We start from the raw sequence: 21,392 nt of genomic DNA on the forward strand, positions 1-21,392 counted from the left end.
GTCGTCACCGGCTCGTCCAAACAAACTAGCAACAGTTAGATTAGCAGTCTGTGCCCTTAAAACAACCATGCGAAGAAAAAAAACTGGTTTAAACTTCTCGTAGGACTTTCGATTCTTGTTTAATTGACAAAAGCAAGTCACTCAAGGTAATGTTGATTATTCAGAGGAAAGACAGGGAAGAAGTAGTTAGTAGCTAGTAGCAAGTAGCGATATCCTGGCGTTACATGCTAACGTCAGTGTTGAATGAGTCCAGCGACAAAGTATTTTTTTTTTCGTTTTATCAATAGCCTGGGATATTATCTTAAATACACAAATGACTAGAAAGTGAATGGCACTAGAGTCGTGCTTTCGACCGGGTTAATATGTGGCCAACGTTACTTTCAGTTGCGAGCCAACTAGCTAACGCGAGGCTAACCATCTACCTGTAGCTCAATTATTTTTTGCCTAGTCTGAAAGGAAGACATCCTTCTTTATTTCGTGCTTTCCTCAATACAATGACTCTTCTTGCACGAGAGTAGAACTATTTCTTGTTCTGTGTTTATAACCCGTGTGTCTGTTTACTGCGTGAGGGGTGTTTATTTATTGGACTAATGGCGCCACCACGTGGTAACCTTTGGGAAGAAACTACATCGTTAGGCTTTCTGTCAAAATTGTACATCTCTCAAGCAGTTACAAGAAAGTTATTTATTTATTTTTATTTTTTTTGCATGTTTTTCTTTTGTAGGATGAATTTCTCTGAGGTTTTTAAGCAATCCAACCAACTCTGCAAAGTTTCCCCTGATGGGAAATATTTGGTAAGTGTTGATAACATTAATGTTGTGTAACACAGTTGACATACTGTTGAACACTGATTGAATTTACATGGTTAGGTTGCTAGTTATATATATATATATATATATATATATATATATATATATATATATATATATATATATATATATATATATAGTGAAGTGTGTTAGAAGTATTGTTCTTGCTGACTTGTCTCTTTGGATGTACTTGTCAGGCTACCTGTGTGCAGTATAGGCTTGTGGTGCGAGACGTGAGCACACTGCAGATCCTACAGCTCTACACCTGCTTGGACCAGATATCCCACATGGACTGGTCTTCCGACTCTCTCTTTATCCTCTGTGCTATGTACAAGAGGGGACTGGTACAGGTAAACTAACAGAAGTAGACAGTAGTGTAAATGACGGTCAACGGTATGTGAGGTTAAAACTGTTTACTGTTGCTATATTTAATCCAGAAAATGTTTTATGTAGTCGTTTGTCTCTTTTACATTTTTAGAGAGAATCACTTCAACCACTGGATAATACAAATTAGCAATATAAGGGCATCTCTTTGGATTCCAGTAGCTTGTGGTCATTTTCCATTCACTTTGACTAACGTTTCATGGATTAAACCATTAACATCTTATAAATCATTGATGATCAGCAACAAAAAAGGTTTGTTGTGGTTTTAGTTTGTTTTTTACTTATGTGACTGGAAGATCCATATTTTTTTATTTGGAGTTGTGAGATGAAGTCTGCTCTGGATTTTATTTACATTGAACTACAAAAAGGCATAATGTAAACAACAAATGCAAAAATGTTTCTTCTTCAAAATAAGTATTCTATGTCTTCACTGGTAGAGGTTTGAGTAACTTTGTACATTTCACTTCCGTGTAGTTACTGAAAGCATATCCTGCTTTACATCAGTTATTTCTTTTCTCCATGAATTTTTCAACAGTTGCAATAATACTTTTACACATTTTGGTTTCCTTTCTCAATACAAAGGCATATTTAATTTATTGAACCATGCGGTTTATTTCTCGTCTTTAAAAAAAAACAACAGTCTCTTGCATCAGGTACTCCTTTAAAAATCAGGTCCGCTTAAAACATTTAAAACTAATTATGTGAATGATTAATTGATATTAATGTAAAATAGGGTTACTACCTATATTTATTTTTTTGGGGAAAAACTTGCATCCTAATCAAGAAACAGACAATAATAATTACTCTTTTCTTTTACAGAGCAGCGGTGGTAATAACAAGTTGCACATGTTAGTTTAATGTCAGCTGTTTGTGCATCAAGTAGCTTACCTTTGGAGGGGTATCCACCGCCAGTCTTTCATGGTTTCTGCTGCTCGAGTGTTTCTTTCTGTTAGAAATCTAGTTTAGGGAGATGCAGGTTGTGTGTGCTGGATGTCATCAGGGATGGCTGATTGCCGTCTTTCTGTCACTCTGTGTTTCTCTTCAGGTGTGGTCTTTTGAGCAGCCAGACTGGCACTGTAAGATTGATGAGGGCTCAATAGGACTAGTTTCCTCGCGTTGGAGTCCAGACGGACGTCACATTCTCAACACCACTGAGTTCCATGTAAGTGTGAAGTTGGTGCGTGCATGCATTCATGCGCACGAAAGTGTGTTTATGCATATGCTTGTCTGGTTTCAACTGTTGCTGGCCCGCAAGGAAGGGGGACCTGAAAATAGCCGGACACCAGAGACTGTCTTGACCGCCCCTACATCCCCCCCACCTGCTGCATGTATTCAGCCTGATTTCATAGTTCCCCTCCTGTTAGCGTCCTGTCATACATGGGTCTCAAGTACCTTTGGAACATGGGTGCAATGTAGATATGCCCTTCCAATCTATGTGTGGTATGTCCTTTGGCAGCAACTTCTATTAATGATGTTCTTAGGCTGCTTCTAAACAAGTATGTTTTTGTTTTGAAAACAAAGCATAAACACAGGCATTTAAGTGTTTTGGGAGAAAAAGAAAAACGAAAGTAAGAAATGCGTTTTATACTAACATGCCTAAATCTTATATCGCATGACCATTCACATACAGCATGCACATGGCGCGTAAACAGGAAAGCAGATTGTCTACTCTGTGGTTGCTTAGTTACGGAAAAGACAAGTATCTTGTTTAATTAATACTGAAGCTCTTTATCTATCTTACACACACATACATTAAAACAGTGACACATTTAGTGGAAAAAAAGCTTGGATTGCAAAAGGTAAGTCCTGTGTGTTTATGTCAATCGCCCTCCTCAAAGCTGCAAACCAGGAATCAGGGATGGACACGTTGCAACTCGACTGATGAGAGCCAATCAAGATGTGAACATGGGTCTTAGTTTCTGCCGAGCCACACTAAAATGCAACCCGGAAGTTTTCAAATTTAAATTGCCATTAGCAGCACTGGTGTAGTGAGGAGGCCAGGGATAAGTAAGCAAAAGTAATGCAAATTATCACGAAAAAGTGTTGGGAGAATACTTTTGTAGATTGTTCTACAAATCTATTGCCATTGAGCAAACTGGTTTTGTTTGGTCATGTTTCTTACATTTAGTAAAAACTATAGTCATATACATACCCAGGTTACACTTTAAAGGCAAGCAAAGGATGAAAAGCAGCTGAATTTGAACTTGACCTGAGCTTGGTGTTTTTGGCCTTTACTTCTGTGTACATTTACAAATCAATAATGTAATATAAGACTGATACTGGTGTTTTACACCGATACTAATATTAGTGTTGTAAAAAGTCTGATATTTTTGCAGTGCAGAAATACCAGACTTTTTTTTAACTGTGTATATTATCCGTAAAAAGGCTAATGTTGGCCAGTAAATCGGCACAGGCATAAATATGTATATATATAATTTTGTGTGTGTAATTTTCTCATTGCATTTTTTATAGTATTTTTTTTTTTTTTATTGGAAATTCCTTTATACCATAATATTGACCCTTCAATATAACTTATTACATGTAAAATCAGTTTTATTTCAAGATGGATGTCATTACTTTGAGTACTTAAAATATGTGTCACGTAAAAGGAAATGTGACAATTTATCCTGTTGGCCAAAAACAGGCCAATGAAAAAAGAGTCAGGAGATGTTGAGAGTTGTTCCTAACAGTCGGCAGAGTTAAACCCAGACTGATAATTATGTGTTCAGTTCCATTCAATGCCTCTCGATGTAAATCTTGGTTTATATTCACTTCATAGTAAGCTGGTGCTGTATGGTGTGAGACGCTACAGCAGCTATGTGGAATATGATGGGGCACCATCTTGGGCTGTGTCTGTCGGACTGAACCTGACTCCAGGAATCATTTGACAGGTGTTGTGACCCAACACACAACTGTGTCTGGTCTGGAGAAGGGTGCAGGGAGTGCAAGTGTCTGTGGCATGTCTGCTTTGTGTCTGTCTGCGTCTTACTAAAATGGAAAAGAATGGACACTCTTTCTCAAAGTAGATATAGCATCTGCAAATAGTGTAAGTAAGTTCAAATGATCATTATCAAAAATATTTTATTTTCGATGCATCTGTGCCAAATGACCTCATAACTAATTTGAACTGTTTTCTGTGATTCATTTCCTGAAACCATTATTCAATCATCACAAAAATAATTGGCAGCTATTTGAATAATCAATCAATTGTTGTTTTTTTTTCCCAGCACAAATGTCAGGCATGGACAAAACGTTTCATAGAGAAAATGGGTAGATTAAAATGACTTAGTTGCAGCCCTATTTTAGTATTCAACTCTTTGAAATGGCTATTTATTTCTTTAGATATGTTCTCCTGTACTGGTTGTGTCACTGGAAAAATGAATACAAAGGATAGATAATCATACTGTGCTTCATTTAACATAAGTTAAGCCTTTAAGTTACACTGGGAAGGCCAAATTTAATTCTGTTAAAGCAAAGTAGATCCAGACCTCACACGTAGTATTATGGACATATTATTCCTCATTCTTGATTGTCATGGCACAATTTTCTATAAATCACTGATGGGTATTTTTTATTGTTTAATAATGACACCCTTTTTACGGTAGTCCATGTGTCTCGCCTGTGCTGTTATGCGTTCATAAACGCGTTACCAACGACCCGTTTCACCTGGATAAACAAAAGCAGCAAGTCGAGAAACACTAAAAGTTACAGAGCATCCTTGAGTCGTTGAGTTTGAACTAATTTAACAGACCCCAAACAGGCACCGGCTACCACATTGCCAAGGGCTCCGCTGAACTTGCCTTCACCCCAGCCCAACATTTCATTAAGGCTGTGCCAGACGGGTGTTCGTGTCGGGTTTGAATTTCAGCCCCACTCATAAACAGCCTGCTATATTAACTTGTTTAGGGACAGCTGCCTGTGGTGTGGATCGTGCCACTGTGTGTGTATGTGTGTGTTGTCTTCTGTGTCTGTGTGTCAGTAAATCTGCTTAGCTGGCTGTGTGTGTCTGACAACCATTTGTTGCTGTGTTTTCTTTTTAAAACCAAACTGAATATTGTCAGATCTTTCCGATTGGCAGGTACACAGTAAGTTATTTGCTCACAAATATTAGCTGTAACAGTGGGAGAATAACAAACCATTCTGTGTCCGTAGTGCCAACTTCTAGTCCAGGCAGCTAGAAATGCTCTTGAACTACAATGTGTTTTCAGGCAGACGTGTTGAAAAAAACAGTTGTTTTTAAATATGGGATGGCGCCATGCCACTGATTTAATAGGAAGTCTCATTGCTGAAACTTAGCCTATGAATTGTAAGACTTCACGCTAGTTGTCTGTTTGAATTCCCATCGTTTATCTTCGGACCTCACAAAATGCCACTCACACATCCATGGTAATCCACCTTCACCAGCTGAGGGGCGATAAAGTGAGGGTGGAAAAACTCCAGCCAAGGACATCGTTGCGCTTGACTTCTCTAATGGTTTTTTTTACATTGTTGGGATTGGATTAGCGATACCATTCTTGGCCAGTGCTGCTGGAGACCTGCTAGCCCAGTAGCATTGTTGGCAACAACGCTTACTGGGCTAAACTACAAATGTAGGCAGCAGCTGCACTGCAAGACGGGACAATAGCTCACCCATACCTATGTGTGGGCGGCAAGAGGCTCCAGTTCCTTGGTAGAATCATGAGGCTGTAACAGGAGAAATAGGCTATATTGGTTTGAAATGGCTTCCTATGTGGAATGCCTGCAGTCTAATCCTCTGCTGACAGATAGGACTATATGGCACCAGAAACACTCGCCCATTCTCTCCCACTCACATAGGCAAGCAGCAAGAATGGCTGATAGATAGGTTTTATTCCAGGTAGCTGTCAGTGACTTTGGTCTCCAACTCATTGTGTGGTTCTCATGTTTCCAACAGGCTGCACAGTTGGTAATGTTCCCGAATTCACTGGATTTATTGTCATGAAAACTTGATGGTAGATATTAAGTGGATGTGATGGAATAAATTATCTGTAATTGTCCCCTTTGGCATAACATGTGAAGTGGATATCATTTGTGCAACTCTCAATTACAGTTACAGTCCCAAAGGGGTTTGCAGGTGCCATATTATACTCAAGCCCTTTTTATAGAACCACCCCATTCGGTATCTATGTGATGAAACTAAGGAAGCATCTCCTAATCTGTAATCCTTGTACATTTAGTGATCAAAACTATACTAAAATGTACATGTCTGTAATTACAGCCATTGCTGATCACCAGTTGCAGTTATGCTAGCCACGGCACAGACGTGAATATTTTCTGTCTCTGATGGATAAACAGCAGCTGTTGTATGTGAGTTTAGCCTTTTCATGCCACCCTCGCGTCCCTCGGCCCCATCCCCAAGCTACTGCTCACCTTTGGTGAGGATACTTCATCGAAAGTGTAGCTTTACCAACTTAGGATCTTATTGCACAACACCCCACATGGAAAAGCATTTCCCACCTATTTTCTTCATGCTGCCCATCCTCCACCCAGTTTAATGTTACACTTGGGTCTTGATCTCCACTCATCCGCTATGTGGTGGGTTCAAGGCATCTAAGAAGTGTAAATGTATTTGTGTTTGCGCAATGTTGATATCGGTTGCCACGACACCGTGTCTGAGGGGATGTCCAGGAAGCGTGCAGGGAGGTGTTATTACAGGGTCGACACAGCTGGATGCCTTGACCAAACAGGAGAGTCGACACTTCAGCCCAGTTAGGTGACAGACTTTGCCCAGTTCAAATTTCTGTCTGCACACCATGCTGAAAGCCCTGTCACTTCAATAGTTTTAGCTTTGCACTTTTTTCAAATGCAAAATACAGCATAAAGGCTAGGCTCAAATTTGAATTGCCCAAATATGTTTTCAAATCATTATTTATGTTATTTTATTTCGTCATATATCAAGCCATACACACATCTTTTCAAATCTTTAAGATCAAAACATGACCCCATAGGGCTTAATGCACCCACATTATATGGGCTTACAGTAAAGTGTAAAGGACGATATGAGCGGCATGCTTTTCATACCCCTACTGTTCCAGTGTTGGGCTCGCATGCCCTTGATATTTTTATGTTTGTAATGACCACTATGTACTATAAATGTGTTTGTCAATTTAATGCGATTGTAGGCTTGTCACTCTTGTCCTGTTATTGTTAGCAACTCTGTGTGAACACCTTAACACCCATGCAAGGCTAAAGTAGGACACGCCACAGTGTCTATAACAGTGTCTATACTCATGTACTCCTTGTTTCTTGAATGGCAAGATACAACATATCATACTGTCCTTGAGTCAAAAACACTTCACCGTTAGCTCATTGACACCAATCACGTTAAAGTGAGACAAGATTATTTGACAAGTATTTGAGTGACTGCTGTAACAACTGTGCATTAGCACATCTAGTCTTTGTTATGCCAACGTGTGGTGAGGTAGTTATTCTTTGGCACTGCTTCTCATTTGTGGGAATGTACACAACCTGCTCACTATGCAACTTGCCGTTAATTTGTGACACTTGTCCGACATTAAATCAATGGACTGATCCTATTGTGTCAAGATGTTTTGGATCTGTTAATTTATTATTTACTCACTTCCTAAGTTAATTGGCATAATCCTTTTCGATCCCGGTTACTACAACTCCTGAACATACTTATTCATTCCCTGTGGAAATACACTTCACACACTCAGGGTCCAATAGGGCCATCCGTCTAATGATGGAGGGATTCCATGTCAGTGTCTTATATCCCTGACAGAGATTTATCGTAGACCTCTTCAAAGACATGAGGCTCTCTGTCCACAGCCGGTTATGGGCGTGGTGGGCCATGCTAGCCTGGACTGTAGTCTGGATCTGTCCTGCTGATGGAAACATCTTTGGTGTAGAGGAGCACTGACAGACCTCAGTATAGGCTCGTGGCCTAGTTATTGAGCTTGTTTTAGGTCGCTATTGACACCCAGTCACCATAGACAACACTTATTGGAGCACAGCCAGAGTTAAGTCTTACTGAAGGCTAGTGGTCGAACGTATTTTATTTACAGGAATAGAAGTCTTGGATGGCATCTGGTCCAAAATTGTCATGCAATTTTCTCAAAGTGGCTTGTAAAATCACTGTGTCCCATCTCAAATCCAACACATGGTGTTTTGAGCTGTACGCAACAGATTTATCAGAATGGCTGGTATTGTATTTTAGCTTATCGGAGAGATTGTATATCATTCACTGAATATGTCTGCTGGTAAGTAACACAAAGTTACAGACAAAAAAATCCCCAAAATATGTTTGTGTAACGACAACACAGTTTCTAAATGACCTCAGTTTGTCCACTGGAGAACACTGAAAAGTTAATTTGACTGCAAAATGTCCCACTCGGTACGTATCTTGGTCACAATTATTCAATAACCAGAGTTAAAGGATCCATGTTAAAGTTGTTTGTGTTATGTTTAAGCGTTGTAAAAAAGATCTTTGTCTTGTATGTTGTTATTTTTTCAAGCACTTAGCCGTCAACATCATTTATGTACTGGCGTCAAAAGTCCAGTGTTTCTCAGTCACTAACTTGATGTATGCATGTCCTTTGCACTGCCTGGCATTATGGTGGGCGTGTCATACTTTCACTTGCAAAATAATCCACCGTAACTTTTCCCTGTTTCCTCTGGTGCCTTCACAGCTGAGAGTCACCGTCTGGTCCCTGTGCACCAAAGCTGTGTCTTACATCAAGTATCCCAAAGCATGTCAGAAAGGTCAGTATAAGAACGATATTGCTTTATTTATTTGTCCAGTGGCTTATTTTACCAGAGAGCAGGGCTGATGGTCTGAGTGCCTTCACATACCCCACGAATCGCATGCCATTCTTTACCTTGTGGCACAACCCTGGGTGTAAAGCCAAACAATGGTCCTCTTCGCTGACAGCTGTGGCCCTCTTCAGGAAATGGGGCATGCGCTTCATAACGGGCCTGTCAGCAGCTTAGGGAGAAATAATTGTCCATGACTCTCCCCATTTTCAGCACGCAATACCATGTCCCTCTGCGACCCGTGTGTCTACTAAACCGTCATATAAATAATATGGCAGCGATAGTTGCATACCACTAACCTGATGGTGCCAAAGTGTTAGATAATTACATAGGATAAAATAAACAGCGAGCCACTATGTTACATATTCAGTTATCAAAATAGATAATTGGCTTTTTTTCTAGCCAATATATTACGATGATTTTTTTTTTTTTTTTTTTTTACCAAAGTGGGAAATGTGTTTCAAATGTGTTGTATTGATTTATTGCTTGCTGCTGTTGTTACTAAACCTCCTCTGATGAATCAGTTTTAATTAGGGCTGAAGGATACTATGCTAACTTAAACTTTGACTGTATTAAACCTAACTAATGCATGTCTTTCTAGGTTGATTTGTTTTTTTGTTCGTGTGTGATTGTCATTAAAAGGTATCATACTTCTGATTAAATTCCATAACTGGTTTTATTATAGCTTTCTCCCATCATCTTTCACCCACAGGTATAGATTTCAGCAGAGATGGCTGCTACATGGCCTTGGCTGAACGCCGTGACTGCAAAGACTATGTCAGTGTATTTGTGTGCGACGACTGGCATTTACTCAGGGTAAGTAAGTATTTTACTTGAGTTTTATGGCCGTAATTATACATTTGACATTTGAGTAAGCTAAGTGTGTAACAGTTATGAAATCCTGGTACAGTAGGACAGTAGGCGTGTGACAGTAGGATCTGTATCATTTAGTAAAACATCTAAAAAAGGATTTCCATTACAGTATGATTCACAACATGGTGTACACGCTTCACAGCCAGATGTACTCCAAATATTCATTCCTTTTCTTAGTTTATTTATAGAAAGAAACATGTTCTGTAAATGTGTATGTAAAGTGATTTTCTCTAACTTGACTCCGTGACAGCATTTCGAGACTGAGACTCAGGACCTGGCCGGGCTGGAGTGGTCTCCCAATGGTTGTGTGCTGGCAGTGTGGGATAGCTGCCTGGAGGTCAGTCCTCTTCTTTACACACTTTACATTCTACAAGAGAATAGGATTGATTAAATATTACATTTGCTGGTTTTGAGTAAACTTGCTAGTTTTGTTGAGCAGGAACTAAAGTCTGTCTGTTCCAGGTGTTTTAAAACTATGGTCGGCGTTCATTTTAGGAGTATTCTTTAGTTTTATTTGTTAAAATTCTGTTTACATCCTGACTGCAATCAATTAATCAATTGCTCTGACTAAAGTTGTCAGTTTGGGATCATTTTGCTTTTGATAGCCAGATACTTAACCGGTAACGAACTGGCTACTTTTAAAGAAAGAACATGTTTTTGTTGAAACTCAGATGGTTGATCTTATTTTATGTTGGCTTTACTGTGGTTTATTGCCAGATTTAGATCAGGTCACATGTGCTCTGATCAATGAACCACCATGGAGCCAGGCCAACAGTCTTGCAGCGTCCCCTCTGAACGGCTTAATTTGTCCATAAAGCCTTAGACTGTAAATTAACCGATTGGCCGACATGAGGAACCGGTCAAAATGATCTATCTCCGACCAAAAAAAGGTCTGTAATAAGCCCATCTGTGGCCTTGGAGGGACGCTTGAAAAAAGAAAGTTTAAGGTTTGATTAAAAAGATATACAGAAATCTGTATATTAATTGACTGAAGCTGCTGGCTAAGAATGGTCAGTTTCGAGTTGAGCACTCCATTGTAGGAATACAGTCAAGGGCCTTGATTCATTGAAGTAGAGAACCTCATTTTTTTAACAGTTTGACTTTTGAGGCTTGTGTTTTATGTTTGACATCATATCATCTCTATAACGTCCTTGCTTAAGTAAAGATACAACATAAAAAAAAGAGACTTTGTCGCTCTCTTGAGAAATTCCCGCTTTACAGTAGCACAAGAAACTGAAGAAAAATGGGTAGTTACACAGTAGTATAACATATAAAGGAACTGCTTTACTGAAGAAAGTTACAATAGAACATACCCTAAAGCTCCTACATGCAGCACTAGAAATGTTGACTGAGATAAAGAGGGCACATTTACAAAGTGCCCAATTTACTTGCTACGATTTAGTATAGAAAAAACATTTGATACCTTGTTAAATCTGATTAACAGAACGATATATAAGCCTAGTGTGGGCATAAACAGGAGGGATGTGTAGTGCTATTGTTTCATGTGTGTCTGTATCCTCCCCACAGTACAAGGTGTTGCTGTATTCTCTGGATGGACGCTTGCTGTCGGCCTACAGCGCCTATGAGTGGTCGCTGGGTGTCAAGTCTGTGACCTGGAGCCCCAACAGCCAGTTCTTGGCTATCGGCAGCTATGATGAAAAAGTATGGACAAACTCTTGATTGCTGATGACATTGAACAATAAGATCGCATTACGTATAGCTTACATAGGAACATAATAACTACAAGTAATGATTGTAACGCTGTGTGTTTTAATATAGCACTCCACTGCTCTTACATTATCAGACATACAATGGACACTTTTAAAAGAAAGGATCACTTTTTATTTGGCTAATTTTTCTTCCTTGTCTTTCCACAATGCATGTTGACTCGGGACAGTGTAGTCACTTCAAGCTCATGTAGCCTCAAGCAGAGATGAGCAATGGGCCACAGACGTCACTTTTTTATTTTCAATTTGGAAGTCGTCGGCCCAATCCACCGACTACTGAAACTTAAAGACATTAATCAGGCTCTGCCGAGCGACATCTTGAACCACAAAAGGTTTTATAAAACTTTTTCAGATATGCAGTTGTGACCTGTAAACGCACTATGATGTGTAAAATTGGTGAATCTCAGAGAAATGTGTTCCCGCAAATAAAGAATAGTATAAACCTTTAGTGTTAGATATGTTTTGACATAATCATATATTATGATTTGTTGTGTTATTAATATCATTACAAAGTAAAAGATGAGACTTTAATCCCCTCATGTCAGGTGCGCATCCTCAACCATATAACATGGAAGAAAATCACCCAGTTTGAGCACCTATCATCCATCAACAACACAAAAGCAGTGAGTATTTTCCAGCCTTCATCATGAGCCTTGAAGGTATTGCAGTTTTCTTATTAACTGTTTGTTGTGTTTCAAGGTTGTGTATAAAGAAGTGGAGAAAAGGACAGCTGTTGCCAGTGATGACCTTTCACTACACACCATCACAATTGGCACCGTCCTCTTCAACACCCAGAGCAAATGTGTGTCAGCGTTTGAAAAATAAATGATCTTAAAGCAGTATTTGACTAAAACTACTGAGATCAATTAACCAACTTTGTCAATCTACAAACTCTAATTTTCTGTGCTTGACCACTCCAGACGAGATCTGCCCATCGACGGTCCAAATTCCTGTCGTCAAACCGGACCCCGACCGGGCCAACCCCAAGATTGGTGTCTCTTCTTTGGCATTCAGCTCAGATAGTCGCTATCTAGCCACCAAAAACGGTAAAACGTTACAGCTGTTTACTTTTACTGTCATTGTGAACCCAATTGGGTTCCCTTAAAAGTCTTAGAAGGCATTACTTTTATAACCTTATTTGTTTAGGCCTTAAGTATTTTAATGTCTTAAAGTACATTTTTCAAAAGTCAAGACACATGGCAAGTGTAGTTTTATTAATCTTTTACTGACATTGCAACTGTGGATAACTTTTAACTGGTTATGAAACTGTCTCAATTAAATACTTGGCTATATGACCTGCATAAGTAAATAAAGTTTCTATATAATTATTGTGAATGCTTGTTGGATAAAACGTTCACCAGAAACTCCTTTAGCTCAGACTGAGAGGTCTTCCAGTCTAAAGGGACCCTGGAGCTCACAAACACTCCCACTTTCCTCCACAGTGTCCACCAAAATCCACACAGAATGAAAATATTGTTCTGTAACTTTGAATTCTCAAAATAAATGGTAACATCTGAGTTTTACAAAATATACAATTTCCTGACTGCATTAACGTCATGCAGATCAGAACAGTTGAGCCAACAACTCCCACATTTTGTTTTCACAGGGAGGCTTAGAGCAAATGCACAGGTAGCAACAATGATAAAATGTTTAATGTTATGATAAACATTTCAGCAAAATCTAAGCCTTCAATCTAACTTGTCATTTGTAGGCAGTTGGTGGCTGTAGGAACTGTGTACTGATTATATGTAACTAACAGTTTCAACATTTTTGGTTGCTAACCTTTGGCTTTAAATGTGCATCTGATCCTAGACAACATGGCCAGTGTGGTCTGGGTGTGGGACATGCAGAAGATGAGCCTGGTGGCTGTGCTTGAGCAGACTTTGGCTGTGCGTTGCTTTCAGTGGGACCCCCGCCGTCCCCGGCTGGCACTGTGTACAGGCAACACCAAACTCTATCTCTGGTCCCCGGCAGGCTGCGTTTCTGTCCAAGTCCCCACTGAAGGTAACAAGCTCGGCCACAAGCAGCTGGAATACACAGCTGTATTGTGATGTTCTTAGATATAGAAGAGGGCCAGTGCACTCTCATGTCTCTCTCTAATGACTAATCCTAACCCAGCTGCCTAATGCTACTGAAGAGGTCAAACCTGGGATTCTGGTTGTATGACATTGACTTGATTCCATTGAAATACGTGCATGGTCAAGGTCAGAGCTGCAGTACGTAGAGTCTGGTGACGTCTTGCTGATTCTAACCAACTGAATCTTTTCCGGTGTGTCACTGAAACTTCATGTTCAACTTTAAGTGCAAATGGTCTCGTTTAGACAGAGTGTTTGGTTTTTTAGCTGATTCTGCCAAATGCTACACTGTGAAATAGATGTAACAATAACCAAACAACACCTCACTTCACTGATCATGTGGAATATGTGATATATTATGATCTGTAAAATCATGTGTCATACACCTTCTGATAAAAATGCAAAATTCTAACTGTGCAATATCTTTCTTACACCTCTCAAAATGTGCAATATTCCCATAAAACTTTCCCCTTTCCACTCTTTTCACAATCCAGGAACAGCACTCAGGACGAGCTTGTTTATTACCGTTATTTAACTTTTTTTTTCAAAACTGTATCTAATACCTTTCTTGTACATATTACAACCTTCTGTACATATAGCATGTATGTATAGTGTTTTTATATTGTTCTCCTTCTTATTATAGTGTGTTTTATATTTCCTAAACTGTTGACTCTGAGAGAGCCCTGCACAATAATTCCAGTGTGTCTGGACTGTTGGTCTATGCACAAATCAAAAACCTTGAACCTTGTTCCTTTTTAGGTTGCTTTTCAAATTGTTTGTGAAGGTTGATTCTTATGCACACTGATTTATTTAACTTTAATTTTGTGTATGTTTAGATGTGTAGTCAAAACTCTTGCCTCTTTCTACACTGCCAGGTGGTTTACTGGTCCAGTCCCTCAACTGGCACCGCAGTGGAGACTCTCTGATGCTGCTCGGGAAGGAGCAGCTGTGTTTGTGCTACATGGACACCGACCAGGAGGACAAGTGAATGACACAAAAGCTCAGGTCTCAAGAATAACTTGATTACAAGTCTAGCTTCTTTCGCAATACACACTCGGCCGGGAATGTATTAAGGTAATGACGCAATGTCTGGCGAGGACACTCGATCTCCACTTTTATGAGGCTAAATTGTCGCTTCTCTTTGCGTTTTAAGGCCCTCAGTGCAGGTTGCTGGGAGGTTCCTTTTCTCTTCCAAGGTAAAAACATGGAAAACCTGCCATGACATTCCTCCCGAGCGACAAATAGATAAATATCACTTTTTTTAAATAACCAAATGCAAACTGAAACCCTAGTTTTGAACACTGTGACTAGATGTAGGTTTACTAAGTTTTATAGATTTCACTGCACTTAAGTATTTTGTATGTGTTTTAACTTGAAATTGTGTAATTATTTTTGAATAAAGTATGTCATAAATAACAGCTGAAGGCAATTTGCTAAAGTTTGTACACCAAAATCTTTCAGTTTATGAAAATGTTTATGTATTTGACCCAGGCAGTTCATGATTGTAATAATCTCTTAATTACTTCAGAACTGGCAATTAAATATTTATTTTCTGGAAGCATTCGTGACTGCAACAAAATAACAGCAGATAAATAAAACCTTAATAGTATTTACAAATTATTATTTGAAGATATTACTTTAAAAAAAACAAACTGTCATGCAAACTCAACATACATGAAACATGCAAAAGCAAAGACCAAAACGGTGCATTTTGCCACACAATTATTCATTGGCATTGCTGAACATGACAATATGGCCTGTTAACTTTGGTAGCACAACAATTATACTATGATGCAGTTCAGGAAAAAAACACCTAAATCCTTTTTACAAGATTCATACAGACAGTATATGGTTAAAGAAATGATATTAAGCTTTGTCTGCATGAATTTAATTTAGTAACCCGTTGTTTATTCCCACTGCCGAGATGAATGCAGCTGAGTGCCATTGTGACCTTTTTAAGGCAACTTACGAACAAACATAAAGACACAGCTTACAAGTTCATGTTGCATAAAACATCTGTAACACACAACATTTAGCCATAGTAGCTAATGCAGCATTCCATGTGGTATATGAGCTCCATACGCTGAGCAAAGACATGAATATGCAAACGTTAACATGGAGAGCACAACACTGGCCAATAAAAGAGGAAGGTCGCATGATGCAGTTCATCTTCACCGAACAAGTTTCATTGGCACTCAAGAGTGTATTCTAGCTGTTTCCCACAAGCAACACAGTTGAGCCCAAAACTCAGAGCCAAAGATCCTGAAACCGTTTTCCTGTTTTGTAACACATATTATAATAATCATGTAAGATGACCTTGAAACTAAATCCCTCAATCCATCATCTGCTTTTCCATTCTGTGAAGCTATCCTATCGCCATGTGATCTGAATAATAATATAATTCTTCATTTCAAACCTTATTAATGTGGGAAATATGGAGCATGACTGGTGTTTTGGTTTCACTGTAGTTGTCACTGCTTTACTCTGGGTGGCCCAAACAAAGCACATCCCTGAAATAACGCCCCCGACCAAAATCTAAACTTCAAATTGTTTTTGACAGTTTGTCAATTAGTGGTTAAACGAGGAGCATGAGAATACAAGAAGCTCGATCTAGAATTGATTGAAAATTACAGAAGTCATGAATTAATGCGCTCTCCTTTCTCTCTGACGTATGCCGTATGTGCATCCACTGCTGCAGGCCTACTTGTGGTATGGCAGTTATACGAGCAACTCTTTGCAGGAAAGATACTCAGGACGCAAAGAAAGAAAGAAACAAAAAACATTGACGATCCATGCAGTGCTGCGCGTTATTTACCGACAGTAGGCTGACCGCTTGTCTGTAACACCAATTTAAGAAGGTGTGACATCTCGTGGGCTCAACTTACACACACACAGACTGTCGTGGAGCGACGGACTCTCTCAGACAGCGCAGTGTAACACAGACACGTGAGTGGAACTCGGTTGTAAATTAGAGAAACTGTTGATTTTTAGAAGCCGATCTTGCCGCGTGTTATGGAGTAGCCCAACTTAGCCTCGTTGTTGATGAAGGACATGATGCCGAGATAGGTCTCGATGAGCAGGGGTCTCTCCAGGATCAGGACACCGTTAGCCCGACCGGGGATGGGGTGCTCCCTGTGGGCTTTCTTCACTGCCTGCACCAGCTGGGTCCTGAAGTTGTCCAACTTGGTAGGTAAAAGAAAAAGAACATGATATCAAAACTCCAAAAACTTCAAATCAGTTCTTTTAGTTAATATTGTCGATCACGCGTCTGGCAAGAAAGCAACATCTTCTTGAGCTGCTCTCAGGTGTGGAATAATGGCTATACTCGAGACTTTAACTCCATTTATTACATCACAATGCTAATGGCGCTAAAGGAGAACCTGAAGTCATACCCCAAGAGTTTTACCCCAGGCACTTTTGTTGCTTTGCCAAGAAAAGAACTGCCAACAACTGAAAGTAACTGTTCATACACAAAGACATGCCGACACTTAAGTTACATGAATAGCTGTCGTTATCTCAAAGGAGGACTTTTATCTTCAAGGCAGCAATCTGTCTATTGTCATCAGTTGGACTGCGAGGGCAGTTTTGAATGCCTATTTTTTATTATTAACTAACGGCTGCGTATACAACTCAATGGGGACTGGCTGAGATCAGCATTGTTGCTTTGTGAAATAAGCAGGAGGTCAACAAAAAAACTAAACATGTCCATGTATCTTATTTTAAGCTTTAAGTCTTCGGATGTTTTTCAAATGTAAAAAAATCCATTAGATGATGACTCAAAATGCATTTTAGTCTCAGTCAATGAAGGAGATTGTACCTGGCAGAGAGAGGCCACCGTCTCATCGGCGTGGGCCATGGGGTGCTCTGTGAGCGTGGCGTAGGGCATGTCTGTAGACCAGGGGTTCCAGCGGTGTAGGAACGAGGCCCGAGGACGTTTGTCCCACTGGACACGAATCCCGTAGCCCTCCCTCCTGTAAGAAAACACAACGCTGTGAGAGCTTCTGGACTTTTTTAAGGATCAGCCAGCGACCAAGTCACTAAGCAGAGCCACTTATGTCTAAAAGGAGACGGTTTTGAAGAAAACTTTCCTGTACATCATTTTATGAACCCTTCTATTTAGTAGATGTTAAAAGACATTAAACAGGCTTGCGTACTTGTTCAGAGATTTAGGCGGGAACTCAAACTCGCCCACTGACAGGGTGTCTACGGCGTTGAGAGAGATCCTGACGACCTGCTGACACAACAGGTTGATGAAGTCGTACTTGCACACCAGCAGCGACCTGTGCACACGACCAAAACATGTCAAATTGTTTCGACATACAAGGTAAAATGTAATATTATGGTGTTATAATGTACTTTTTTGACTTACCTATCCGTTATAAGCACCAGTTTCTCCCTCTCATTGTTCCAGTGGTCAATTCTGCAGAAAACCCACATAAGTTTGACAAATCTATAGTTGTAAAGCACACTTTGAAACTCTGTTCGGTCAGTTTACTTGGTGGATTCACATTTGTGGTTTACTCAGTTGAATTAATGTAACGATACATCCAATAATCTACAAGAGGATGAGGAAAAAACAATCAAATGTGTGGCTCCCATTTAAATATTGTGTAAATATGGATGCGCAGCAAACATTTCCTCTGCAGCCGATGTGTCTGGAAGTGCATGACACCCCCACAGTGAGCGCAGCAGCTTTTCCCATGTTTCAGGTGGACAACGAACCGGTGAAATGCTGCTGGGATACTCACTCTGCCAGCAGCCAGACGCTGAGCACCTCTCCATCCTCGGAAGGGAGTGCCACAGTCCTGATGTCGCTCACAGCCTGCTCAATGGTGCCTGGCTGAGATCAGCATCACACAACAGGAGTCATGAGCATCAGACATCCCCCCCCCCTGTGGTGAGCTGGTGTAGCTTTGACTATTTATCACACTTCTCTGACTATGGGTGTGTATTGAAAATGCGCTATTTGGAAGAGACGTGCGGTGTAATAAAAATAATAATAATAAAAAAATCGGTTGCAGTGTCGAGTCACTCACCCTAAACACGAAGTAGTCCTTTACTTTCGCCTGCATCGTGGGGTTGTGCACGTGGAAAGGCGTCAGCGTCTGCAGCGGCGGGCAGCAGGCTCCGTGCCCGAGGCTGCGGCCGGCCTCGGGCGGCGTAAACGCGACCTCGACCCCCTCCTCGGCTTCCGCAGAGTGGAGGATGGCGACGCCCGGACTCTCCGGATCCACGGCGTCGTTCAGCTGGAGCATCGTGCAGCAGGACGCGGGCTGTGCGGCCGAGCGTTAGATCACACGACGTCCCTGCGATGGTGCAGACTCACCCATTGCGCACGGACAATGTTTTGATTGTGAGCGCGACGAGGAAGCAGAGCAGAGCCTTCTTGCTTCACTTCCCCCTCTTTTTCATTTCCTTCCTCTTAAAGGGACATCCGCGTTGGTAATTGCGGAAACAGGTGTTCAGAGTGGATGAGCCCACTTTGTATTATTCAGTCATCAGAACTGATTATTAAGCAAATTGGCCTTTTTGGACAATTTGATTCAACACATCCTATTAACCTTTAATTATGTGGTTATGACTCCATATTTAATCCTACACCCTCAGCCTGCTTGAGTGTTTTCATTGGCTCGTGTCCAGCTTAAGCTGGAAGGGTTTAATAATGGTGTTAGGATCTGGCAGGAGTGGATTTGGTAATTAGTAAGTACAATACATTTAATTATTATAATGAATACAATTAATCATTTCAAATGATTTCCTGTAGTGTGATGAGTCCTCCCTGTCCATGCAGACCTGGTTGTTCTAACCATGTGACATTAAACCTAATGATATTGTCTGATCCTTTTCCCCATCCCAGTGTGGAGATTCCCTGGCTGCTGGTTGTCATCCCTGGATTTGTTACCGATTTGAGTGATGTGTGTGTTTCCTGAAGAGGAGGGACGAGAGTGAGATGTTGTGAATGTAAGTAGCACCTTTACAAATCAAGAACATAAATTTGCTACAAAGAAAATAGAGTGTTGAATCTGATGACTTTTAAACACTTTTTTAGCTAAATAACAAGAATGTTTTGCGAACTGACCATAATTGTTTGCACAATTATACTGCTACATTTCCAATGTTTTCGGTTGGACAGTTTGGTTGGACAGTTCATTCAGGCGAGCTTCACAGCACGGCCAGTATCCGCTCCAGGTTGCGCTCCTCGGTGAACATGCGGCAGTCTGGTCAGAAGCCTTTGCAGGGAATGATGAGAAGCGTTGGCCCAACAGAGTGCAGTAGCTCGCAAGAGACCTTTCGCTCTATACGGTCCTAAGGACAACACATTTTCTCTCCCAAATCGCCGTACGCTTCAAACATGACGCGCTTGAGGCCCATCGTGTCAGTTTTGGACGCCTTTGCAATGGTGCGTCAGTCTTCAAACGATACATGCAGGACTTTCCCAGTTTGAACTGGGAAAGTCTGGGAAACTTCACTATGTTGAATAATTTATCAGACACCTCCACCTACACTATCTGCACTTTCTTGACTACTTTCTTCTTTAATGTGTTTTTTTTTGTCTTTTTTTATATTTATCTTGCTTTTTGTATATACATACAAATCAATTACAAACTTTCATACTCTTTTGAAAATAAACTTCAAACACAAGTTACTTAGTTTTTAAGTTTACTTATGCAATAAAAGTACTGAGGTCACACATGACGGCTCCAGATGTTTTGCTGTTTGTGTTATTGTTGTTGTTGTTACAAAAGTCAGACTTTTTAGTGTGCTGGAAGCAAAGGGAGAAAGCTGTTATTTACTACTCCTCTAACTTGGGATTCTAGTGAAACAACCTCATGAAGGACACAATATCTCACTGTCATTAATGTTTGAACAGGTAGATATGATAATGGTTTGTTCACTACGCCTTCAATTTTTTTTTTTTTTTAATAAGGTTATTATATGTGTAAGTTTCAGCAAGGATGACACTCGCATGTGTCTTGTAACGTTTGTCTTGGAATCTCCTAAACAATGATTTTAACTTTTAAAATCAACATTGTAGTAAATAAAATGTAATTGCAACTCCCAATAGGACATAGAGGGATTCCTTAGGCAAGTGCACACCTTTTAGATTACACAAACACCCCCCCCCCCCCAAACACACACACACACACACACACATATATATATATATATATATATATATATATATATATACACACACACACACACAATGATTTAAGTTTATGTACTTAAGTAAATTCCAACGACTCGCTGTGAGCTCCGCCAACTTTCCACTGCGCCCATAAGGTTTCACAAAATCACCTGTAAGTATCTTTTACAACATCGGATCACTGGGGGAATAGTGACTAAAAGGTTTCACTGTTTTAAATATTTCTATTGCCTTTTTTTTGCTTCAAGCAGATCGTAAACAGACAATGCTTCAGCAGTTACACTGACACAAACTCTCCCACAGGTCTTTTCATTGCACCAGTAAGAGGAGCCGACCACTTTGAGTACTACGTAGCTGGACATGGAGATCCTTCACATTCCTCAGGTGCTGTGTTGGTCAAGAATGGAGAGCAAATTTTTATCTGTCGTCCAGTTTTTACACCTCTGCCAATGGCGTCACGCTGCTTCCAGAGGTCGGCGATGTTGTGTTTATGTGTCTCTGGGCGAACGCAAAGATATTTGACAATACAGATAATTATAGCACTTTCAGTGGTAATCTGCTTTTCCCCATGTAAAAGAGAAACAAC

The 21,392-nt window shown here is 40.2% G+C and overlaps 2 protein-coding genes across 2 annotated transcripts; one reads left to right on the forward strand and one right to left on the reverse strand.

Moving 5' to 3' along the window:
- The first annotated feature begins 5 nt into the window (after positions 1-5).
- On the forward strand, positions 6-15,059 carry wrap73 (WD repeat containing, antisense to TP73). Its single transcript, XM_068598424.1, has 13 exons — positions 6-146; positions 725-794; positions 1,007-1,159; positions 2,239-2,355; positions 8,861-8,933; positions 9,697-9,800; positions 10,108-10,194; positions 11,385-11,519; positions 12,130-12,207; positions 12,284-12,386; positions 12,505-12,630; positions 13,397-13,588; positions 14,535-15,059. The coding sequence occupies exons 2-13, from the start codon at positions 726-728 to the stop codon at positions 14,645-14,647; spliced, it is 1,350 nt and encodes a 449-aa protein (XP_068454525.1). The 5' UTR covers positions 6-146; position 725; the 3' UTR covers positions 14,648-15,059.
- A 131-nt stretch (positions 15,060-15,190) lies between these two features.
- Positions 15,191-19,062, reverse strand: tprg1l (tumor protein p63 regulated 1-like). The gene is made up of 6 exons (XM_068598425.1): positions 18,696-19,062; positions 18,408-18,499; positions 18,029-18,079; positions 17,814-17,939; positions 17,477-17,630; positions 15,191-16,841 (listed from the first exon to the last, which is right to left on the reverse strand). The coding sequence occupies exons 1-6, from the start codon at positions 18,912-18,914 to the stop codon at positions 16,647-16,649; spliced, it is 837 nt and encodes a 278-aa protein (XP_068454526.1). The 5' UTR covers positions 18,915-19,062; the 3' UTR covers positions 15,191-16,646.
- Between the last annotated feature and the right edge of the window lie 2,330 nt (positions 19,063-21,392).

This window comes from Clinocottus analis, unplaced genomic scaffold, assembly GCF_023055335.1.
Source record: "Clinocottus analis isolate CAN_PGR_092001 unplaced genomic scaffold, fCliAna1.0.p SCAF_4, whole genome shotgun sequence".
NCBI classification, from domain to species: Eukaryota; Metazoa; Chordata; class Actinopteri; order Perciformes; family Cottidae; genus Clinocottus; species Clinocottus analis.

What these genes read in the sequence shown, in the direction of transcription:
- wrap73 (XM_068598424.1), top strand. Translation starts at nt 726, where the DNA reads ATGAATTTCTCTGAGGTTTTTAAGCAATCCAACCAACTCTGCAAAGTT. An exon ending in TCGGCAGCTATGATGAAAAA is followed by an intron (nt 11,520 to 12,129) that starts GTATGGACAAAC and finishes CCCTCATGTCAG; the next exon opens with GTGCGCATCCTCAACCATAT. An exon ending in CTTCAACACCCAGAGCAAAT is followed by an intron (nt 12,387 to 12,504) that starts GTGTGTCAGCGT and finishes TGACCACTCCAG; the next exon opens with ACGAGATCTGCCCATCGACG.
- tprg1l (XM_068598425.1), bottom strand. Translation starts at nt 18,914, where the DNA reads ATGCTCCAGCTGAACGACGCCGTGGATCCGGAGAGTCCGGGCGTCGCC. An exon ending in AGGACTACTTCGTGTTTAGG is followed by an intron (nt 18,500 to 18,695) that starts GTGAGTGACTCG and finishes TGCTGATCTCAG; the next exon opens with CCAGGCACCATTGAGCAGGC. An exon ending in CTGGTGCTTATAACGGATAG is followed by an intron (nt 17,940 to 18,028) that starts GTAAGTCAAAAA and finishes TCGTGTGCACAG; the next exon opens with GTCGCTGCTGGTGTGCAAGT.